Source organism: Bufo bufo, chromosome 5 (genome assembly GCF_905171765.1).
Source record: "Bufo bufo chromosome 5, aBufBuf1.1, whole genome shotgun sequence".
Taxonomy (NCBI): domain Eukaryota; kingdom Metazoa; phylum Chordata; class Amphibia; order Anura; family Bufonidae; genus Bufo; species Bufo bufo.
Window position 1 is genome coordinate 205,074,753 of NC_053393.1, and position 17,396 is coordinate 205,092,148.

General features: G+C 48.8%; 1 protein-coding gene across 1 annotated transcript in view; it reads left to right on the top strand.

Annotated features, from left to right (window-relative positions):
* Positions 1–17,396, top strand: part of DNAJC13 (DnaJ heat shock protein family (Hsp40) member C13) — a 242,223-nt gene that overhangs the window by 137,927 nt on the left and 86,900 nt on the right. Inside the window, exons 33-35 of the mRNA XM_040433922.1 lie at positions 345–499; positions 9,240–9,441; positions 9,539–9,654. Coding sequence (XP_040289856.1) covers positions 345–499; positions 9,240–9,441; positions 9,539–9,654 — 473 coding nt within the window. The remainder of the gene's footprint in view (positions 1–344; positions 500–9,239; positions 9,442–9,538; positions 9,655–17,396) is intronic.

Here is a 17,396-nt window from a genome sequence, read left to right on the forward strand (position 1 = left end):
TTTTTTTACTGCATAGCAAAGTGTAGCTTATACATGCGAATTGTTCATAATTCCGCTTTGGTCAGCTTTCTGGAGATCACAGGGGCCACTGATGATCAAGCCGTCAGACCATCTGACTGATGGATTTCACAGTGAACAAAGTCTTACGGCTTGATCTATCTTTGAATACATGCTGCAAAATGAAAACTGCTTAGAATTTTTATTAAAATCCGATTACAAAAAGAATTTTTAGCCCAAAATGCATGCAGTGATATATAATATATTTTGTCACAAAGGTGTCCCCTGCCTCTGAGGATGACAAAACCATATTTAATCGCAGGTGATTAATGATTTATCTCTTTCAGAACAAAGGAACAGACATCTTTCATCGGAGCATCCTTGGTCACATTCTCCCTGAAGCTATGGTGTGCTATCTTGAAAACTATGAGGCAGAAAAATTTTCTGAGATTTTTCTGGGAGAGTTTGATACTCCAGAAGCTATTTGGAGCAGTGAAATGAGGTATGTATCACTTAAAATGCTCAATAGTCATATTCTTATCCATAGTTTTACAGTTACATTCCAGTTGCATAGCACACCATTGGACAAATGGAATAGAGGATATTTAGGACCTGTACTTTTCTTATATCAAAGGTTGAGGTGTTAAATAATCACTGTACTTTCACACAATTTAATTTTGTTTAATAGAGAATGGTGTGACTAGCAAATTTCTTAATCACTTCATTTAAAAAATATGCTTGTAACCACCTAAAAAAAGCTGTAAAGTCATGGCCACTTGGGACTTACTTCCACCTAATTTGTAGTCTACTGCCTGTTGTCAGGCAAGATCTCTCCCTGGTAACAGAGACTCAGAAGGTGGGGCCGTGTCAGAGCTAGCTAAGATCCTCAGCCTGATAGAAGAGCAGAGAAGCCCCACTGTGTCTAAATATGATCTGTCCCTTTATTAGCAGCTGTTGAGGTTCCTAGAAGAAAACAAACAAAGTGGGAAGTGAGGTCTGTCAGATTTTAACAGAAAGGAGACACTCGCTGCTTCTGACACAGTTATAGTAACATAGTACATAAGGCCAAAAAAAGACATTTGTCCATCCAGTTCGGCCTGTCATCCTGCAAGTTGATCCAGAGGAAGGCAAAAAGAAAACTGAGGTAGAAGCCAATTTTCCCGACTCCAATCAGGCAATCAGAATAACTCCCTGGATCAACGACCCCTCTCTAGTAGCTATAGCCTGTAATATTATTACACTCCAGAAATACATCCAGGCCCCTCTTGAATTCCTTTATTGTACTCAGGCAGAGAGTTCCATAGTCTCACTGCTCTTACCGTAAAGAATCCTTTTCTATGTTTGTGTACAAACCTTCTTTCCTCCAGACGCAGAGGATGTCCCCTCGTCACAGTCACAGTCCTGGGGATAAATAGATGATGGGAGAGATCTCTGTACTGACCCCTGATATATTTATACATATTAATTAGATCTCCCCTCAGTCATCTTTTTTCTAAAGTGAATAACCCTAGTTTTGATAATCTTTCAGGGTACTGTAGTTGCCCCATTCCAGTTATTACTTTAGTTGCCCTCCTCTGGACCCTCTCCAGCTCTGCTATGTCTGCCTTGTTTACAGGAGCCCAGAACTGTACACAGTACTCCATGTGTGGTCTGACTAGCGATTTGTAAAGTGATAGGACTATGTTCTTATCACGGGCATCTATGCACCTTTTGATGCAACCCATTATCTTATTGGCCTTGGTAGCAGCTGCCTGACACTGGTTTTTGCAGCTTAGTTTGCTGTTTATTAAAATTCCTAGATCCTTTTCCATGTCAGTGTTACCGAGTGTTTTACCATTTAGTATGTACGGGTGACTTGCATTATTCCTTCGCATGAGCATTACTTTACATTTGTCAATGTTAAACCTCATCTGCCACTTATCTGCCCAAGCCTCCAATCTATCCAGATCCCTCTGTAGTAGTATACTGTCCTCTTCAGTGTTAATTACTTTACACAGTTTAGTGTCATCTGCGAAAATTGATACTTTTACTATGCAAGCCTTTTACAAGATCATTAATAAATATATTGAAGAGAATAGGGCCCAATACTGACCCCTGAGGTACCCCACCTAGTGACAGTCACCCAATCTGAGTGTGTACCGTTAATAACCACCCTCTGTTTTCTATCATTGAGCCAGTTACTTACCCACATACAGACGTTTTCTCCCAGTCCGAGCATTCTCATTTTATATACTAACCTTTTATGTGGTACAGTGTCAAATGCTTTGGAGAAGTCCAGATATACGACATCCATTGATTCGCCGCTGTCAAGTCTAGAACTTACCTCCTCATAGAAACTGATTAAATTAGTTTGGCATGACCGATCCCTCATGAAGCCATGCCGATATGGCGTTATTTGCTTATTTCCGTTGAGATGCTCTAAGATAGCATCTCTCAGAAAACCTTCAAACAGTTTACCCACAACAGATGTTAAACTTACCAGCCTATAGTTTCCAAGCTCTGTTTTTGGACCCTTTTTTATTAATTGGCACCACATTTGCCATGCGCCAATCCTGTGGGACATTCCCTGTCAGTATAGAGTCCGCAAATATCAGAAATAAGGGTCTGGCTATGACATTACTTAATTCCCTTAGGATATGGGGGTGTATGCCATCCGATCCTGGCGATTTGTCTATTTTAATCTTTTTAAGTCGCTGATGTACTTCTTTCTGGGTCAGACGGGACACTTTTAATGGGGAATTTATTTTTACATTCTGCATGTCATCTGACAGTTTATTTTCCTCAGTGAATACATTGGAGAAAAAAATATTTCTCGTGCATGGCATTGGGGGACACAGCACCATGGTATATGTCCAACTACCACTAGGAGGCGACACTAGACATAAAAAGTGTTGGCTCCTCCCCGTTGGGCTATACCCTCTCCACAGACACTAGGCAGCCCAGTTTTGTTCTAGTGTCCATAGGAGCCAGACCTGACCTGCTTTTTTGTGCAGGTCATCCTGCTACTTTTTTATTTTTTTCTTTAATCATTTTTTCTTTCTCTGCAGGTTTCGGCCTGCGGCAGGGGTGGCTCCATCGTGTTCCACTTTAGTTGCCCCCCTGCGGGCACGTACTCAGGTACCTGGCAGCCACCCAGTCCCCAAATCTGCTTCCGCAGTGGAATTCCGGTAGTCCCACGGTTCCCGTGTTGAGTCCGCCGAGGGGGTGGTTACTGCTGCGCCTGAAGACGTCTGAGGGTGAGTATTTTAGTTTAGGGTCTCCCTCCCTCCCGGGCCTGGGTGCGTTCCCTCCTCTCCCCCCTTCCCCCATATTTGATACAGCTCCATTGCTGTGTGGGAGCCTTGCCTCTGATAAGCCTTGCCTCTGATAAGTGCCTTTGCCTCTGATAGTGCCTTACCTCTGATACAGCAGGTTGTAGGTTCAGGCCCCAACAGTCACTTTTAACTCTCTGCTGTATCCTGGCCTCAGAAGCCCCCTGGCCTTCCGTTTTTCTCTCTCTGAGGGTCTCTTCTTCTGTTCTCCCCCCCACCTGGCCGCCGTTCGTCGCGGCTTCTCTGGGGCACTATCGCGATCGCGGCCGTTTTTCGGGCCGCACTCCACTAATTTAGTCCCCGGCTTTTCGGGCCTACTAGGCCGCAACTTCCCGCCCACTTTCTGACCTTCCCGGGCTTACTCTGTCACCTCCCCTCCGTGGGGGGAGCCTGGGAGGGGCCTCTCCTGCCTGCCAGTCCAGCCCCAGGTTCCTTCTCTCTCTCTGAGGGACGTTTCTTCCTCCGGCTGTCGGCTCCTGCACTCTCCGGTCGCCATCTTCTGGTCTCCAGCTTGGGGTGCGCTGCACAGTTACTGGGGTCTGGTAGGCAGCCTCTGGCTGAATTTCTCCACAGGCTCTTTTCCTTCCCTCCCCTCTCTATTGCTGCATTCTCCTGCAGCCCTTCCACTGCTCTATAGCTGCTGCAGCACCTCTTGGGGGACGTGACATCCGGGGTCAGATAGGACAGCCCTGCTGCTCTATGGGGCCTCCTCTCCCAGCCTCCCTATCGGATCGCCACGTATTTACGTGCGTCCGTTGTCTTCAGAGGTTTCCACGTGGTCGCCTTGTCCCCCCTCCCACCCTTTTGTGTGTAGGTCCCCCCTGAGTGGGCTTCCTCCATGTCGTTCCATGGGAACCTTGCCTGACTCACCCAATCCCTGGCGGAGTCACTGGAGCGCTACCTACAAATTGCGGTCTCCTTCCCCCCCCTGAGCCACGCTCACGCTCAGATACTGGGTCACGCAAGGAGTAGCCCATGGACCAACCTCGGGTGGTCTCAACTAGCTTCCACCCCTCCTCGGCATCCTCGGGTCCCCCAGGACAGGCCGGAGGCTGGTGACGAAGCCTTCTCTGTCAGTTGCCTCTGGGGACACCTCTGCACCGATTCCCTCGGAACAGAGCATCAGGCGGTCTTCCACTGTGCAGAATCCCTCTGCTTGGTTAAGTCAAACGTGCATGGTGGTACCTACCCTACCCAGATTTGGTGCCCCTCTAGTGGACTTTCGGATGGCGCTCTCCTGCCTGCACAGGTAATTATCGCACAGGTAAGGCAGCCGTCACCGTGCTTAGCAACTGGGACACCTACGCGGTGTCTCTAGTATGTACGCCCTCGTAGGCTGTGCACGACAGACCTTCCTGGTTCCCCTATCCAGGGGCTATGTTCTAGGCAAGCTGATCTTTCAGGCAAACGCCACTTGTAGGGTTGGCTCCCCTTCTCGGCCTCTAAAGGTTCTTTTGTAGTGCCTGTACCAGAGAATACAGGCCTGCTTCTATGCCGTGGCGGTTACATCTGTCTGTTTCCAGCTGCCTTGTTACTTTCGCAGGTAGAGTTCCTGCTGACTGGTTAGATGTTCCATGCGGCACTATTTCCCCCTACCGGGCGAAATACACAGGCCGCCTTCAATTGCCGTAGCAATTGCACCTGTCTGTTTCCAGCCACCTTGCTCCCTTCATGGGTAGAGTCCCTACACCATCTCCTGATGCTGTATCTAATATCCCTGGCGGGCTCTATTGTGTTCCGTGCGGCACTATTTCTCCCTTCTCGGCGAGATTTAGAGGCCACTCTCAATTGCTGTGCAATTGCCTCTGTTTGGTTCTAGTGGGCACCAGGCTGCCTCCTTGTGCCCTTCATTTTTATTTAACTTCTCTATCTCCAGGAGCTGTTGCCGTTGCTCCTGTCTGGCCTTATGGTGTACCTTGCGGCACTATTTCTCCCTTACTGGACGAGATATTGAGGCCACTTTGTAGTGCCGTTGCCACTGCAACCTCATCTAGTGTGCACCAAACAGCCATCTTACTCCCTTCTTAGGTGAGTTCCTGCACCGCCTCTGATGCTGCAGCCGTTACACCTGTCGGGCTCTATGGTGTGACATGCGGCCCTGTTTCCCTCTTTTAGGTGAAATAGAGGTCATTCTTCAGTTGCCATTGCACTTACCTAGTTGTGGTGTGCACCTGTCGTTCCTTGTGGTACCGTGCGGCCCTATTTTTCCCGAGCGAAATATAGGTGCCATAGCTAACGTGGCAGCCGTTGCACTTCTCTGGTCCTAGGGTGCTCCATGTGGCCACATCGCTCTAATCTTAGACCTAGTACCTCTGCCATCTCCAGATTCTGTACCCAGAGGACCTTTACCCTCCAAATGCGGTCGCATTCCTGGATGCTGTGGCTTTGTTTCCACCCTCCTTAGTGTGCAACATGCAGCCACTTTACCTCGGTTTTGGGTGTGTATTTTTAGTCCCCACGTGCTGGGCCCTATGGTGCAATCTGTGGCCCATACAGTTTCTGTATTACTGGGTGCTTCCTTCCCCGGGCTCTAATCTGTGCTGCGGATGTTGGTTTCTTCCCTTTTCGGCCATCCTGGTTCAGCACGAACATGGTAGCCATATCTGGCAGGGGTGGGCCAGCTCAACCTCCTCCTTGTCGGTCTATTACTGCTTCTGGTGTACCCAGTATATGACTGATCTGTTCTGATCTGGTGGGTGGTCCACATACAACCACGCTCCCTACACCATGGCCTGGTGGTTGTTGGTTTTTGTGGTAGGGTTGCTATTGTCATCCCTATCAAATACTACTTTTGGCTGCACTCCGCGTTCCCCATATTATAAAGGAGCACCGTGTTGTTTTCTATTACAGGGCGGACCATTCCTGGTGGAGTTCAGTGATCTCCACTGGATCTTCTCCTTGTTGGGATACATAGCTTGCTGAGCACCGGCCGCTGCAGCAGTTTTCGGCCATCACTGGATGTCCTCCGCCACACGGAATCCTCCTGGGGTCAGCGACATATCCTGGCTGGACGTCCTCCCTGATGAGTCAGGGACAGAACCACTGAGCGTCACACACCTGCCTGGTAGGTGAATTTTCTGCTGATTGCTCTGACATTGGACAGGGTTCCGTAGTTCCTTCTGGGTCCGGGTGTTCCCTTATATTCTCTGCTTAGTTGAACTATCTAACAGAGGGCAGTCCATCGGGACCTTGCTATTGTCTGCGCCCATCCGGTACTCTCTCCCCCTGGGAGCCTTCTGTATGTCGGTCGCAGCTGGTTTCTACATTTCGTGTAGTCACTCCCGCTTCTTTTATAGCGACTTCACCATTCCTTATGCATATGGGCGTCTGTTGTTTTAGTGGTACAACCCAAGCCGCTGTATTTGCCCTCCCCGGGACAATGTATGCTGATTGCTAGCCACTATTCTTTGAATGGCTAGTTGTCCATGGCCAATTCCTTCCCATAGGGTGGTTCTTTTCATTTTTTCTTGGATATTCTGGTTTTTGTTGTCCTCTGGTGGTTCGGTTCCTTGTGAGCCCATTGCGGGTACTCCTTTCTGGAGTCCCTGTCCCCGTTCATTTGACCACACAGGTTCTGTAGGATTATCGTTGTTTGGGAGGGGCCTGGGTTGATTGTTCCCCTTGCGGGTTCCAATAGCCTTTTGGACCTCATGGGGTTCATGTCTGTCTTCCCATCCTCCCACTTCAAGTACCTTGTATTGAGTGGTTTAGTGCTACGGTTTGCATTTCCACCTTATGGTCTCCTTCGGTAGGGACTTCCTCCTGTTTGTAGAGCCTTCCTCCTTAGACTGTTGGGAGTACTTTCCTTCTCCTTCCATGTCTCTCAGTCCAGTGTGTCCCTGCTGAGATTTCCTGGGCCTGCATCTCCCTGATACTTCATTTGGCCGGAGTTTCTCCGGTCTTGCGCTTCTCAGCGATATTTTGTTTTTTTTAGAGGCTCGTTCCTCATCTCCTGATTTTGGGATGCAGGTCTTCTCTTATTTTTTTCTTTTTACCTGGCCCTTACTTCCTACCTCCTCCCTTTCCAAGGGTTGGCGGTTTCCCTTAGCGCCTTTGGGGGTTTTCACTTTCCAATAGGACGTTTAACTTCATCACCTGCTTTGCAGTGGGGGGAGTCCTGCTCCCTTCATATGTGAGCCTTGCTATGGCTTCCCTCACTCCAGTGTGCCCCTGCTGAGATTCCTGGGCTTGCATCTGGTTCCCTTCTTCCCTGATAATTAGTTTCGCCAGAGTTTCTCCGGTCTTGCGCTTCTCAGCGATATTTTGTTTTCAGAGGCTCGTTCCTCGTCTCCTGGTTGGGGATGCAGGTCTTGTCTTTTCTCCTTTCCTGGTTTTTACTTACAACCCCCTCCCCTTCCAGGGGTTGGCGGTTTCCCTTAGCGCCTTTAGGATTTTTTCCTTTCAATAGGGCGATTTAATTTTTTCACCTGCTTTGAGGTGAGAGGAGACCCGCTCCACTCACAAGTGAGCCTTGCTAAAGCTTCACTCTCTCGTTTGGCCTTCAGTGATTCCAATTTCCCTTGCTCCCCTGGCCCTTCAGGGGTTCTCCTCAGGGTGTCTGTGCTTTCGCCTGAGGCAATTGGGATGTTGGGTAGATCCGATACGCGACGCTGTCCTACTTACCCTCCAGCCTTCGGCTGAGCTGGGTGTTCCTTTGCCTTCTTCTTGCATTTGGGACCTTCTCCCAGGCATTTGTCCTGGGGTGCTGACAGTCGTCACTGTGGCCTCCTTGGAGTTTCTCCCTTGTTATGAGGCTTCCTGCCTATTCCGTGCTTTTCTCCTGTTGGGTCACATGGCTCTCCCGCACCTGTATACCCACAGGTGGCATGGTTGTTCTTCCCACCCTCGGGGACTGCTTTGGGACGTCCCATGGTGCTGTGTCCCCCAATGCCATGCACGAGAAAATTGGATTTTTTGTACTCACCGTAAAATCCTTTTCTCGTAGTAGGCATTGGGGGACACAGATCCCTCCCTATGTTGTTTTACTTCAGCTTCTCCGGGCTGGTCTCTTGATCTTTCCCGGTACGGGAGTTGTTGGTTCCTTGCCTTTCTTCTCTCTCCTACTGCTTTTGGTACAAACTGAGCTGCCTAGTGTCTGTGGAGAGGGTATAGCCCAACGGGGAGGAGCCAACACTTTTTATGTCTAGTGTAGCCTCCTAGTGGTAGTTGGACATATACCATGGTGCTGTGTCCCCCAATGCCTACTACGAGAAAAGGATTTTACGGTGAGTACAAAAAATCCAATTTTAACAGCTTTCTCCTCGTCACTCTTTGCGACTTTTTAAAGGGCCGACACCTTCAGATTTATACTTTTTAACATTTATATAATTGAAGAACATTTTAGGGTTAGTTTTACTCTGTTTGGCAATTAATCTCTGTCTCTAGTTTGGCCGCTTTTATTTGTTTTTTCTTATAGTTTTTCAGTGCTTCCGTGCTACCCTCCTGTTTTAGTACAAAAAAGCACAGCCATTATGCAGACTTCTTTTTTTTTTTTTTTTTTTAACTCAGGTGCGCTTTAAGGTGTTGAATATGTAAGGCTACTTTCACACTTGCGGCAGAGTGATCCGGCTGCATGCAAACGGACAGCATTTGTAGAAGGATCCGGATGCGGATCCGTCTTACAAAGGCATTGCAAGAACGGATCCAGAACGGATCCAGCATGCTGCGGTATGTACTCCGTCCAAAAACGCTTTTCAGTGACTGAACTGAAGACATCCTGATGCATCCTGAACTGATTTCTCTCCATTCAGAATGCATGGGTATAAAACTGATCAGTTCTTTTCCAGTATTGAGCCCCTATGACGGAACTCTGTGCCGGAAAAGAAAAACGCTAGTGTGAAAGTACCCTAATATGTTTGTTTTCTCTCTCATTGTAGTTTCTTTTGTATTATCTCTTTCTGCTGATACTTTTTAATTGTTGATGAATTTCAGGCGTCTCATGATTGAGAAAATTGCTGCCCACCTAGCTGATTTCAGCCCTCGACTACAGAGTAACACCAGAGCACTTTACCAATATTGCCCCATCCCAGTCATCAATTATCCCCAACTGGAGAATGAGCTGTTCTGTAATATCTACTACCTGAAACATTTCTGTGACACACTCCGATTTCCAGATTGGCCCATCAAGGATCCTGTAAGCCAAAGACTTTTTTTCTTTTTACTTATTCTTTTTTTGTTGTTTGTATGAAAATTGTATCTCTACAATATTACTAGTAGTTTTTTATTTTCAGGTGAAACTTTTGAAAGACACTTTGGATGCATGGAAAAAAGAAGTGGAGAAAAAACCTCCAAGTATGTCTATTGATGATGCTTATGACGTTCTTGGTCTTCCTAAAGGACAAGGCCTGTAAGTTAAGAAAAGTGATCCACCATATTAATTTATCAAGTGTTCGGAATTGGTTTGTGTGCTTCATATTGTGAAACATGGCTTGTTTGGATAGTAATGTTTGTATTGTAATGAGCCCTGCACCTCATGGAAATTTTCCGCCTACCAACCACTTCATAAAAATGTCCCCTAAACTATTGGTTAAGGTAGTTCCCCATGGGTTGTAAATTCTGTGGATTTCCCTGGGGATTTGTGCAGGTAAAATTAACAGCAGATTATGATACCATGCATGTGGGTAAGATTTTAACAAATCTCGTTCACATGCTGTGCAATTTGCCAACATAAATATTTTCAATTTCTGGTGTGGATCTTCACCTACCTCTGGTGTGGATCGTCACCTTGCTTTGGATTTGAACCAAAATTTGCAGTCTAATTTGTGCCGAAAAATCATGCGTGTGTGGAACTGTGCTGTTAAAGGAGTTGTCTGGTTAATAAAAATTATAGCTCAGTGATTGGCTGAACAGTCATATCCTCTCTGTTGAGAGGAACCAGGAAGTAGAAAGCAGTGTGGACCTGGAAAGCATCTGAACAGGAGCAGTGTGGGATCAAGGGATCACGTATGGGAGGTGAGTATAAATATAAATATAAATATATATATATATATATATATATATATATATATATATATATATATTAGTTTGTGTGTGTATGTAGATAAATACACACCATTGCTCATCAGACCCCCGCCAGACCTCTATTCCTCATCAGACCCCCAGATGAGACTTTAAAGAGGACCTTTCACTACTCCTGACATTCCTGTTTTAATAGCTCCATGCATCCCCCATGTAATAACAATTCTGGAGCATCTATTCTTATGATTCTATGTTGTGCCATTTCTTATTATTTGCACTAGAAGTTATGAATGAATTGCTATTAGCCTTCATTAAGAGTACAGAGGGGAGGTAACCGGTGGGGTGGGGGGGGGGGGGCACAGACTAAAAATGGCAGCATTGATTGGATAGAGTCAGTCTGTGCAGGTACACCCCCCCCCCCCCCAAACTGGTTACCTCCCCTCTGTACCCTTACTGAAGGCTAATAGCAATTCATTCATAACTTCTAGTGCAAATAATAAAGGAATGGCACAACATAGAGCCATAAGAATAGATGCTTCAGAATTGTTAGTACGTACGTGCATGCATGTAGCTATTAAAATAGGCAGGTCAGGAGTGGTGAAAGGTCCTCTTTAAATAAATGAACTTGCCTCTCGTTCTCCGGACGGCGCCTCCACTCACAGATCCAACGCGCTCTTCCTGCACTCACCAATCCATTGCCAGCTTCTGCTGGCACCATGTGCTGTGACCTGACTTTGCACAGTGTTAGGTCATAGTGCATGCTTACGCTGTGCAACATCAGGTCACAGCACCGCGGTGAGTAGGGCTAGAACCAGGAGTGCTGTACTCATGGGTCCTACTGTTTACTAGTAAGCATTTCATAATGCAAGCGCTCACTAGTATTTTTTCTAAAAAATGCTTCTTATGTTACATATACAGTATATATAGATTGTTTTAAGTAAAGAAGCTTTAATTAATTCTATTTGACATTGCATAAATTATCTTTTTCAGTCTTCGCTCTATGTCTTTCTGCCATTCACTGTAGTTATGAGCTTCTGTTGCTTCAGTGTCCTGGAGAATAAATACAGATGCTTTGTGCGTGTAAACTAAAGAACGCAAGGGCAATTTACACAAATATGTAGAAAATGTAACTTTCAAACTGTTAAGCACCTTAAAGGGGTTGTCAGAGCTATGAAAAAAAAAATATAGCACTGTAAGTCTGATGAGCAGCAATATATAACTAAGCTAAGCAAAGTTTAGGCAAAAAAAAATTATATTTCTCGCCCATGTTCATTGGGGGACACAGAGACCATGGGTATAGCTATGTCCTCTAGGAGGCGTTTACACTAGATAAAGCTGTTGTCTCCTCCCCTGGCAGCTATACCCCCTCCAGCCTGGAGAGAGAGCTTCAGTTTTTTCTAGTGTCAATAGGAGGAAAGACCTCCCTGCTCTGCAGGGATCTCCTGAAGTTTTTTATTTTAGTTTATTTTTTTCCTTCTTTTTCAGATGGGCAAACAGGGACGCCTCACCTCCCTGTTCTCCCGGGGTCGAGTTACGCCAGTGCCGGTCACCTGCACTGCTGCCTCCCCCACAGAAGAGAAGGTGGACCAGGGCAGCCTCGCTCCCTGCATCCTGCCACTAGGGGGCCAGTAGCTGAAGGAGTGACCCTGCTGGACCAGAGGAGGGGTGAAGATGGAGGCAAGTACACGGGACTAGGTGATTATTTAACCCTCTGGGTTGGTCCCCCCTCCCTCTTGGTGGCAATAGTCTGCGACCAGACAGGGCTTCAGCATAGCCCAGCACCCCTGAAGCATTCCCCTCCGGCACAGGCCGTTTGGTTGATTGAGTGGAGGACATAGTGGGTTAATAGGTGCGGTATGCTTACTGGCGCCAAATTAGGTGGACTATGTAACTCCCTAGTGCTGATTCCGACAAGGCGGCATTTACCTTTCTACACCCCTTCGGGAGCGGATGCTGGGCGCATCGCTCCTGAGGGGGTTAACCACCCTGCATTCGGCCGGCGCCGCTTCGGTGCTCCGGCTGCGATTTTTTGCCGCCCTGCTCAAAGAATATGGCGGCCAGCAGGGCAGCCGTTCACACATGCGGAGGAGCTCCGCTCCCCGACACCTCCCACATTTACTCCCCTTGGAGCGGACGCCGTCGCGCCGCTCCGGGAGGGGGTTAACTGGCTGCGTTTTTTGCCGCCCGCACAAAAAAATATGGCGGCCAGCAGGGCAGACGGTCACACATGCGGAGGAGACTCCGCTCCCCGACACCTCCTACATTTACACCCCTTGGAGCGGACGCCGTCACGCCGCTCCAGAAAGGGGTTAACTGCAGCGCGATCGTCCGCCTTCTCTGCCCGACCCCGCTATCAACGGCCCGGCCGGCGAGGTGACGCCCCCATTCAGTCCGGCCGGTCTGTGACACGGCCGGTGGAGCATTAGGTGGGGGGGAAGGCAATCTCTGAAAAGCCGTGCTGCGGCTTGCTGGGCCGCAGCCTTCTTCCCTGGGGGGGGGGGCACACACTTTGGCGTGAATTCTTCCTGCCCTTCTCCCCCTCCCCCAGTCGCTGCTGAGCCACTTCCTTAACCCTTCATGGCCACCCACCATTCTTAGGCTAGCACCTGATTATCTGGGGCCCTTCCCTTATGTACACTGTACATGAGTGGAGGATTTAACCCCTTACTGCCTCTTGTCATTGAGACAGGCTTAGTTTTATATCAAAAAAAATAATAATACTCGCATAGTTCCCAATACCGCCTCCGGGCCGTTTGGTTGATGATTCTCCACATGTGCAATCCAGTGACGGACCCCTGCAGGATTCAATCCGTCTTCCGGGGCCGTTTGGTTGATGATTTTCCACCTGGGCAATCCAGTGAAGGACCGCTGCAGGATCCCAATCCGTCCTCCTGGGCCATTTGGTTGATGATTCTCCACCTGCGCAATCCAGTGACGGACCGCTGCAGGATCCCACTCTGTCCTCCTGGACCGTTTTGGTTGATGATTCTCCACCTGCGCAATCCAGTGAAGGACCACTGTAGGATCCCAATTCTGTCCTCCGGGGCCGTTTTGGTTGATGATTCTCCACCTGCACTATCCAATGAGGGACCACTGCAGGATCCCAATCCGTCCTCCGGGGCCGTTTGGTTGATGATTCTCCACCTGCGCAACTCAGTGAAGGACCACTGCAGGATCCCAATCCGTCCTCCGGGGCTGTTTGGTTGATTATTCTCCACCTGCGCAACTCAGTGAAGGTTCTCTGCAGGATCCAAATCCGTCCTACGGGGCCGTTTGGTTGATCATTCTCCACCTGCGCAACTCAGTGAAGGATCTCTGCAGGATCCCAAACTGTCCTACGGGGCCGTTTGCTTGATAAATTCTCCTCCTGCGCCATACAATGGAGGACCTCTGGGATTCCATTATATCACTGTAGTACAGAACTGTCTGAAACCCACATTTTTATGCTCCTGACGAGCCACACATGGCAAAACGCGTTGAGCGATGAGTGGGGGCAAACTCATGCTTTTCAATTGTGACTTGTATTGCGCTCACACTGCAGTTGAGGTCTGTGGGTCCCCAGCCCTCTGCAGTTTGTGAGCAGCCGCGATCAAGCCGTCTTTTTGCTCACCCAGCTTTAGTCCAGTGTCCTTTGATTCGTGCTCGTAGGGCCGGTACTCAGACATCTGGTTCATACCTTGAACAGATGGTTCTATGCAGGCCGGTCCCTATGGGCAGATGTTTATCAACGGATTAGCTTATTAAAATTAGTCCAGGGCACATCAAGCTGGTTCTGTTGAGCAGAGCACCTTGTCCGTACCACGGTGCATACCTTGGCTGCATCAGTTTATCACGGCCGGATGGCCTGGTGATGCAACCTTTCAGTAACGCACCAGTAGTGGACTTTCTAGTGACCCTATCCATATTGAGTGGTACCGCTCCTTGCGGTTTTCATGTGCCATCTTGAACCGTCTCACTATTATGAGTAGGTGGTCACCTAGAATTTTATATATAGGTTGTAGTTTATGTTCCCCTCTCCCCTTTCTTTGAAACAATAAAGCATTAGTTTTATCTAATTTCCATAGTGTTCTGTACTACAGTGATATAATTTTTGATGGTGGAACGCATACTTAATACCAGAAACTCGTCAGTGAATTGTTACCTCTGGGATTCCCAATCCACCCTCCTGGTTGTTGGTTAATAATTCTCCATCTGCGCAATCCATTGGGGTCCGCTGGAATCTCCCATCCACCCTCCGGGGTTCTTTGGTTGATAATGCATCGCGTTCGCAGTCCTGTGGAGAGACTTCTGGGAGTTTCCGTTCCACCCTGGGGCGGATTGGTTGATAAGTCCCCGCCTGCGCAGTCCACAACTGCCAGGGGCGAGATTCTGAAGGGTAGCTCTACGCGCAAGCGAACCGCAGCAGGACAATTTTCTCCTCAAATATTTCTTCTCCCCTACTCTTCCTCCCTAAATCATGCTCAGACACACCCTCCCTCACTGGGGCGGGTCCGTCCAGAGAGAGGAGAGAATCTCTGATTCGGATCCTGATATGAGTTCGAAGCAATCTCCCAGAGATTGCGTCTAGGTGGCCAGCAGTACTGTCGTATGCATTACCCACTTCCTTTGGTGGTGTAATGGTGTAACTGCACTACTTCAGGATACAGTGCCTGCCTTATACATTGTCCCCTGCCATAGGTGGACTAAGTACAATGACTTGGGGTTCGGGACCTGCCATATGCAGATACATCGGTGGCGCGATGACTTTATCACTGGTTACATTATGTGCTGTATGCATTACCCCCTTAGGTGCACTATTGCACTCCACAGAGTACAGGACTCGCCATATGTGCTAGTTCTCGCTGTGGGCATTCGCCCCCCTTCTTAGGTGGGGTATTCTCCCTACCACTGACCAGTATGCTCACACCTTCCTTAGGTAGCTAATTACTCTACCATTGAATACGGTTCCGACTGTCCGCTATTCTTCCATAGGGGGAGTGTTGCACATCACCGTGCTTCTGTCGCATTTCCCCCTTCCGCTAGTGATCCACTAACGGGGAGTAACTAAATATCTTCTGCGGCACTACGGCTCTAGGTGCCTTCGCTTATTTCCAAGAGGGCGTGGCTACAGTTGGTTCTCGCAGGCGCCCGTCATTCTTACCCTAGTGTTATATGGGTGCCACCAGTGGATACGGTGGCTATTCATCGTTGCATCCTTCTTTTGGTGCTGGTTTCGCGCCTGATTATGACATTCTCTGTCTTCCAGGGGGTTCCTAGCATCACTTGTGGGTCTTACAGACCCCCCCCCCCCCCCATCTCCATGGGCCTCTGTTGCTCCGGTCGGTCCTGATATTGTCCGCATCAATACGTAATACATATTCCGTTGCACTTACCCAGTGAGTACGTTCCAGCGGGTCGACTTTTTTCGCTGACTCCGTATTCTCTATCCACCACTCCCCATTCTCTGGGGAAGTGGTTATGCTGGCGACTTTGATTTAGCTCCTACAGCTTGTTTTCCTCCACAGGTGCGGCTTGTCGCTAATGTTCGAGTTCATGGTCGCTGCAGTGGGACATCCCCTTCTGGTAGGGGTCCTACCCTGGAGCTAGCTTGGCAGTTGCGCCTGTTCAGCGCCCTTCCAGGTAGAATTTTTAGGGTTAGCTCCACGTAACTGGGGCAGTGTGGCACGTGGTTTCTACGGATAGTATTGGGCCTCTCCCTCAGTTTTTGCGTTGCCGGGGCAAGCGCTGGCTACCACTGTGGTAGCGGTATTATTTTCCCTACATGCTTGGGTTCTTACTGCACAGCCCCTCGCTAGGCGGTGGACTCTTTAGCACCGGATCGGTGGCTTCTACGGGTGTTCCCTCCTCTGCTGGGATATGGGGCTGGCATTACAGTGTGACTTCCCTTGCCTGGCTTCCTTCTCGAGCAGAGTTTTTTTGGCACGGCCGCCTGATCTTTGGCTACTTCTGTATAGCGTCGGTCTCTTACAGGGTAGGGGCTTAGACCTAGCCTATTGCTTCTCCTGTCTTTCCCCCTCTGGCTCATGTTCATTGTCACCCCGTATGCCTTGGTAGTTCCTACGTTGCTACCTTCCCTCACCTGCGTTGCATGGGGTATTCGTTTGGTGCCTTTCCATTCCAGACACGATCTGGTCCCAACTGGTGGGCTGTGACGCCCTCCACTTTCTTCCTCCTACAGGGACTCTTCCATTGGTCTGGGTGTGCTAACGGTATCTGCACAAAGGCTTCCGCCTTCTATCCAGAGCCAGAGTTCCGGAAGTATCCGCCATGGAGGTCCTGATTCTCCTTGGCGGGAGTTTCTTCCCCTCCTTCTCAGGGTTCTACGGAAGGTCCGGATGGAGGACATTCAGACATATCCTAGTCGCTCCGAAACTGACTCGTCGTGCGTGATACGCCGACCTCATTCTCCTGGAGACGTCCCTTGGTCACTGCCACTCAGAGACGTCCTTCTTTCAAGGGGTTCAGTCTTATATGACCTTTTCAATGATGGCGTAGCTATTGAGACCGCCGTTATAACGTGGAGGGGGTTTTTCGCCGGATATCTTCCGCACTATGATTCAGGACAGGAAGTCTGCATCGCCAGTATCTATTCTGGGACCTGGAGATCCTTCTGAGGCTTCTCTGAAGCCAAGACGCCCCCCTCACTTTGGGGTTTTCTCTCTCCTTTATACTTTAAGGGTTGGACCTTTGTTTAGCCCTTGTTTCCTTGATGGGTCAGGTGTTGGCGCTTCCGTCTTGAGCAGCCTTCCAGGTTCCCTGGTGCCCGTGGGAATCTTCTTTCAAGGAGCGGCACATATGGTTCCTCTGTATCGTCCTTACAGCCTTGGGATCTGAATATGGTTTTCTCAGCATTCCTTCTTCTCCCCAAGGTGGTCTCTGACTTCCATAGCATGTTCTTTTCCTTCGTGCCCTACGGAAGGGAGTTACATTATGGACGTTGTCAGTGCTCTACTCATTATTAGCAGCCTCCAGTCCCTCTCGGCGTACGGATCCCCTTTTTCTCTCAGGAGGGTCCTCGCTGGGGATTGGCGGCCCCCAAAGGGCGATTGCACGTTGGATTCGGTCTGGAAGTGCTGCAGCTTACCGTGCTCGGAGTGGGGTTCCACCCTTAGGTGTCACGGCTCACTCCCC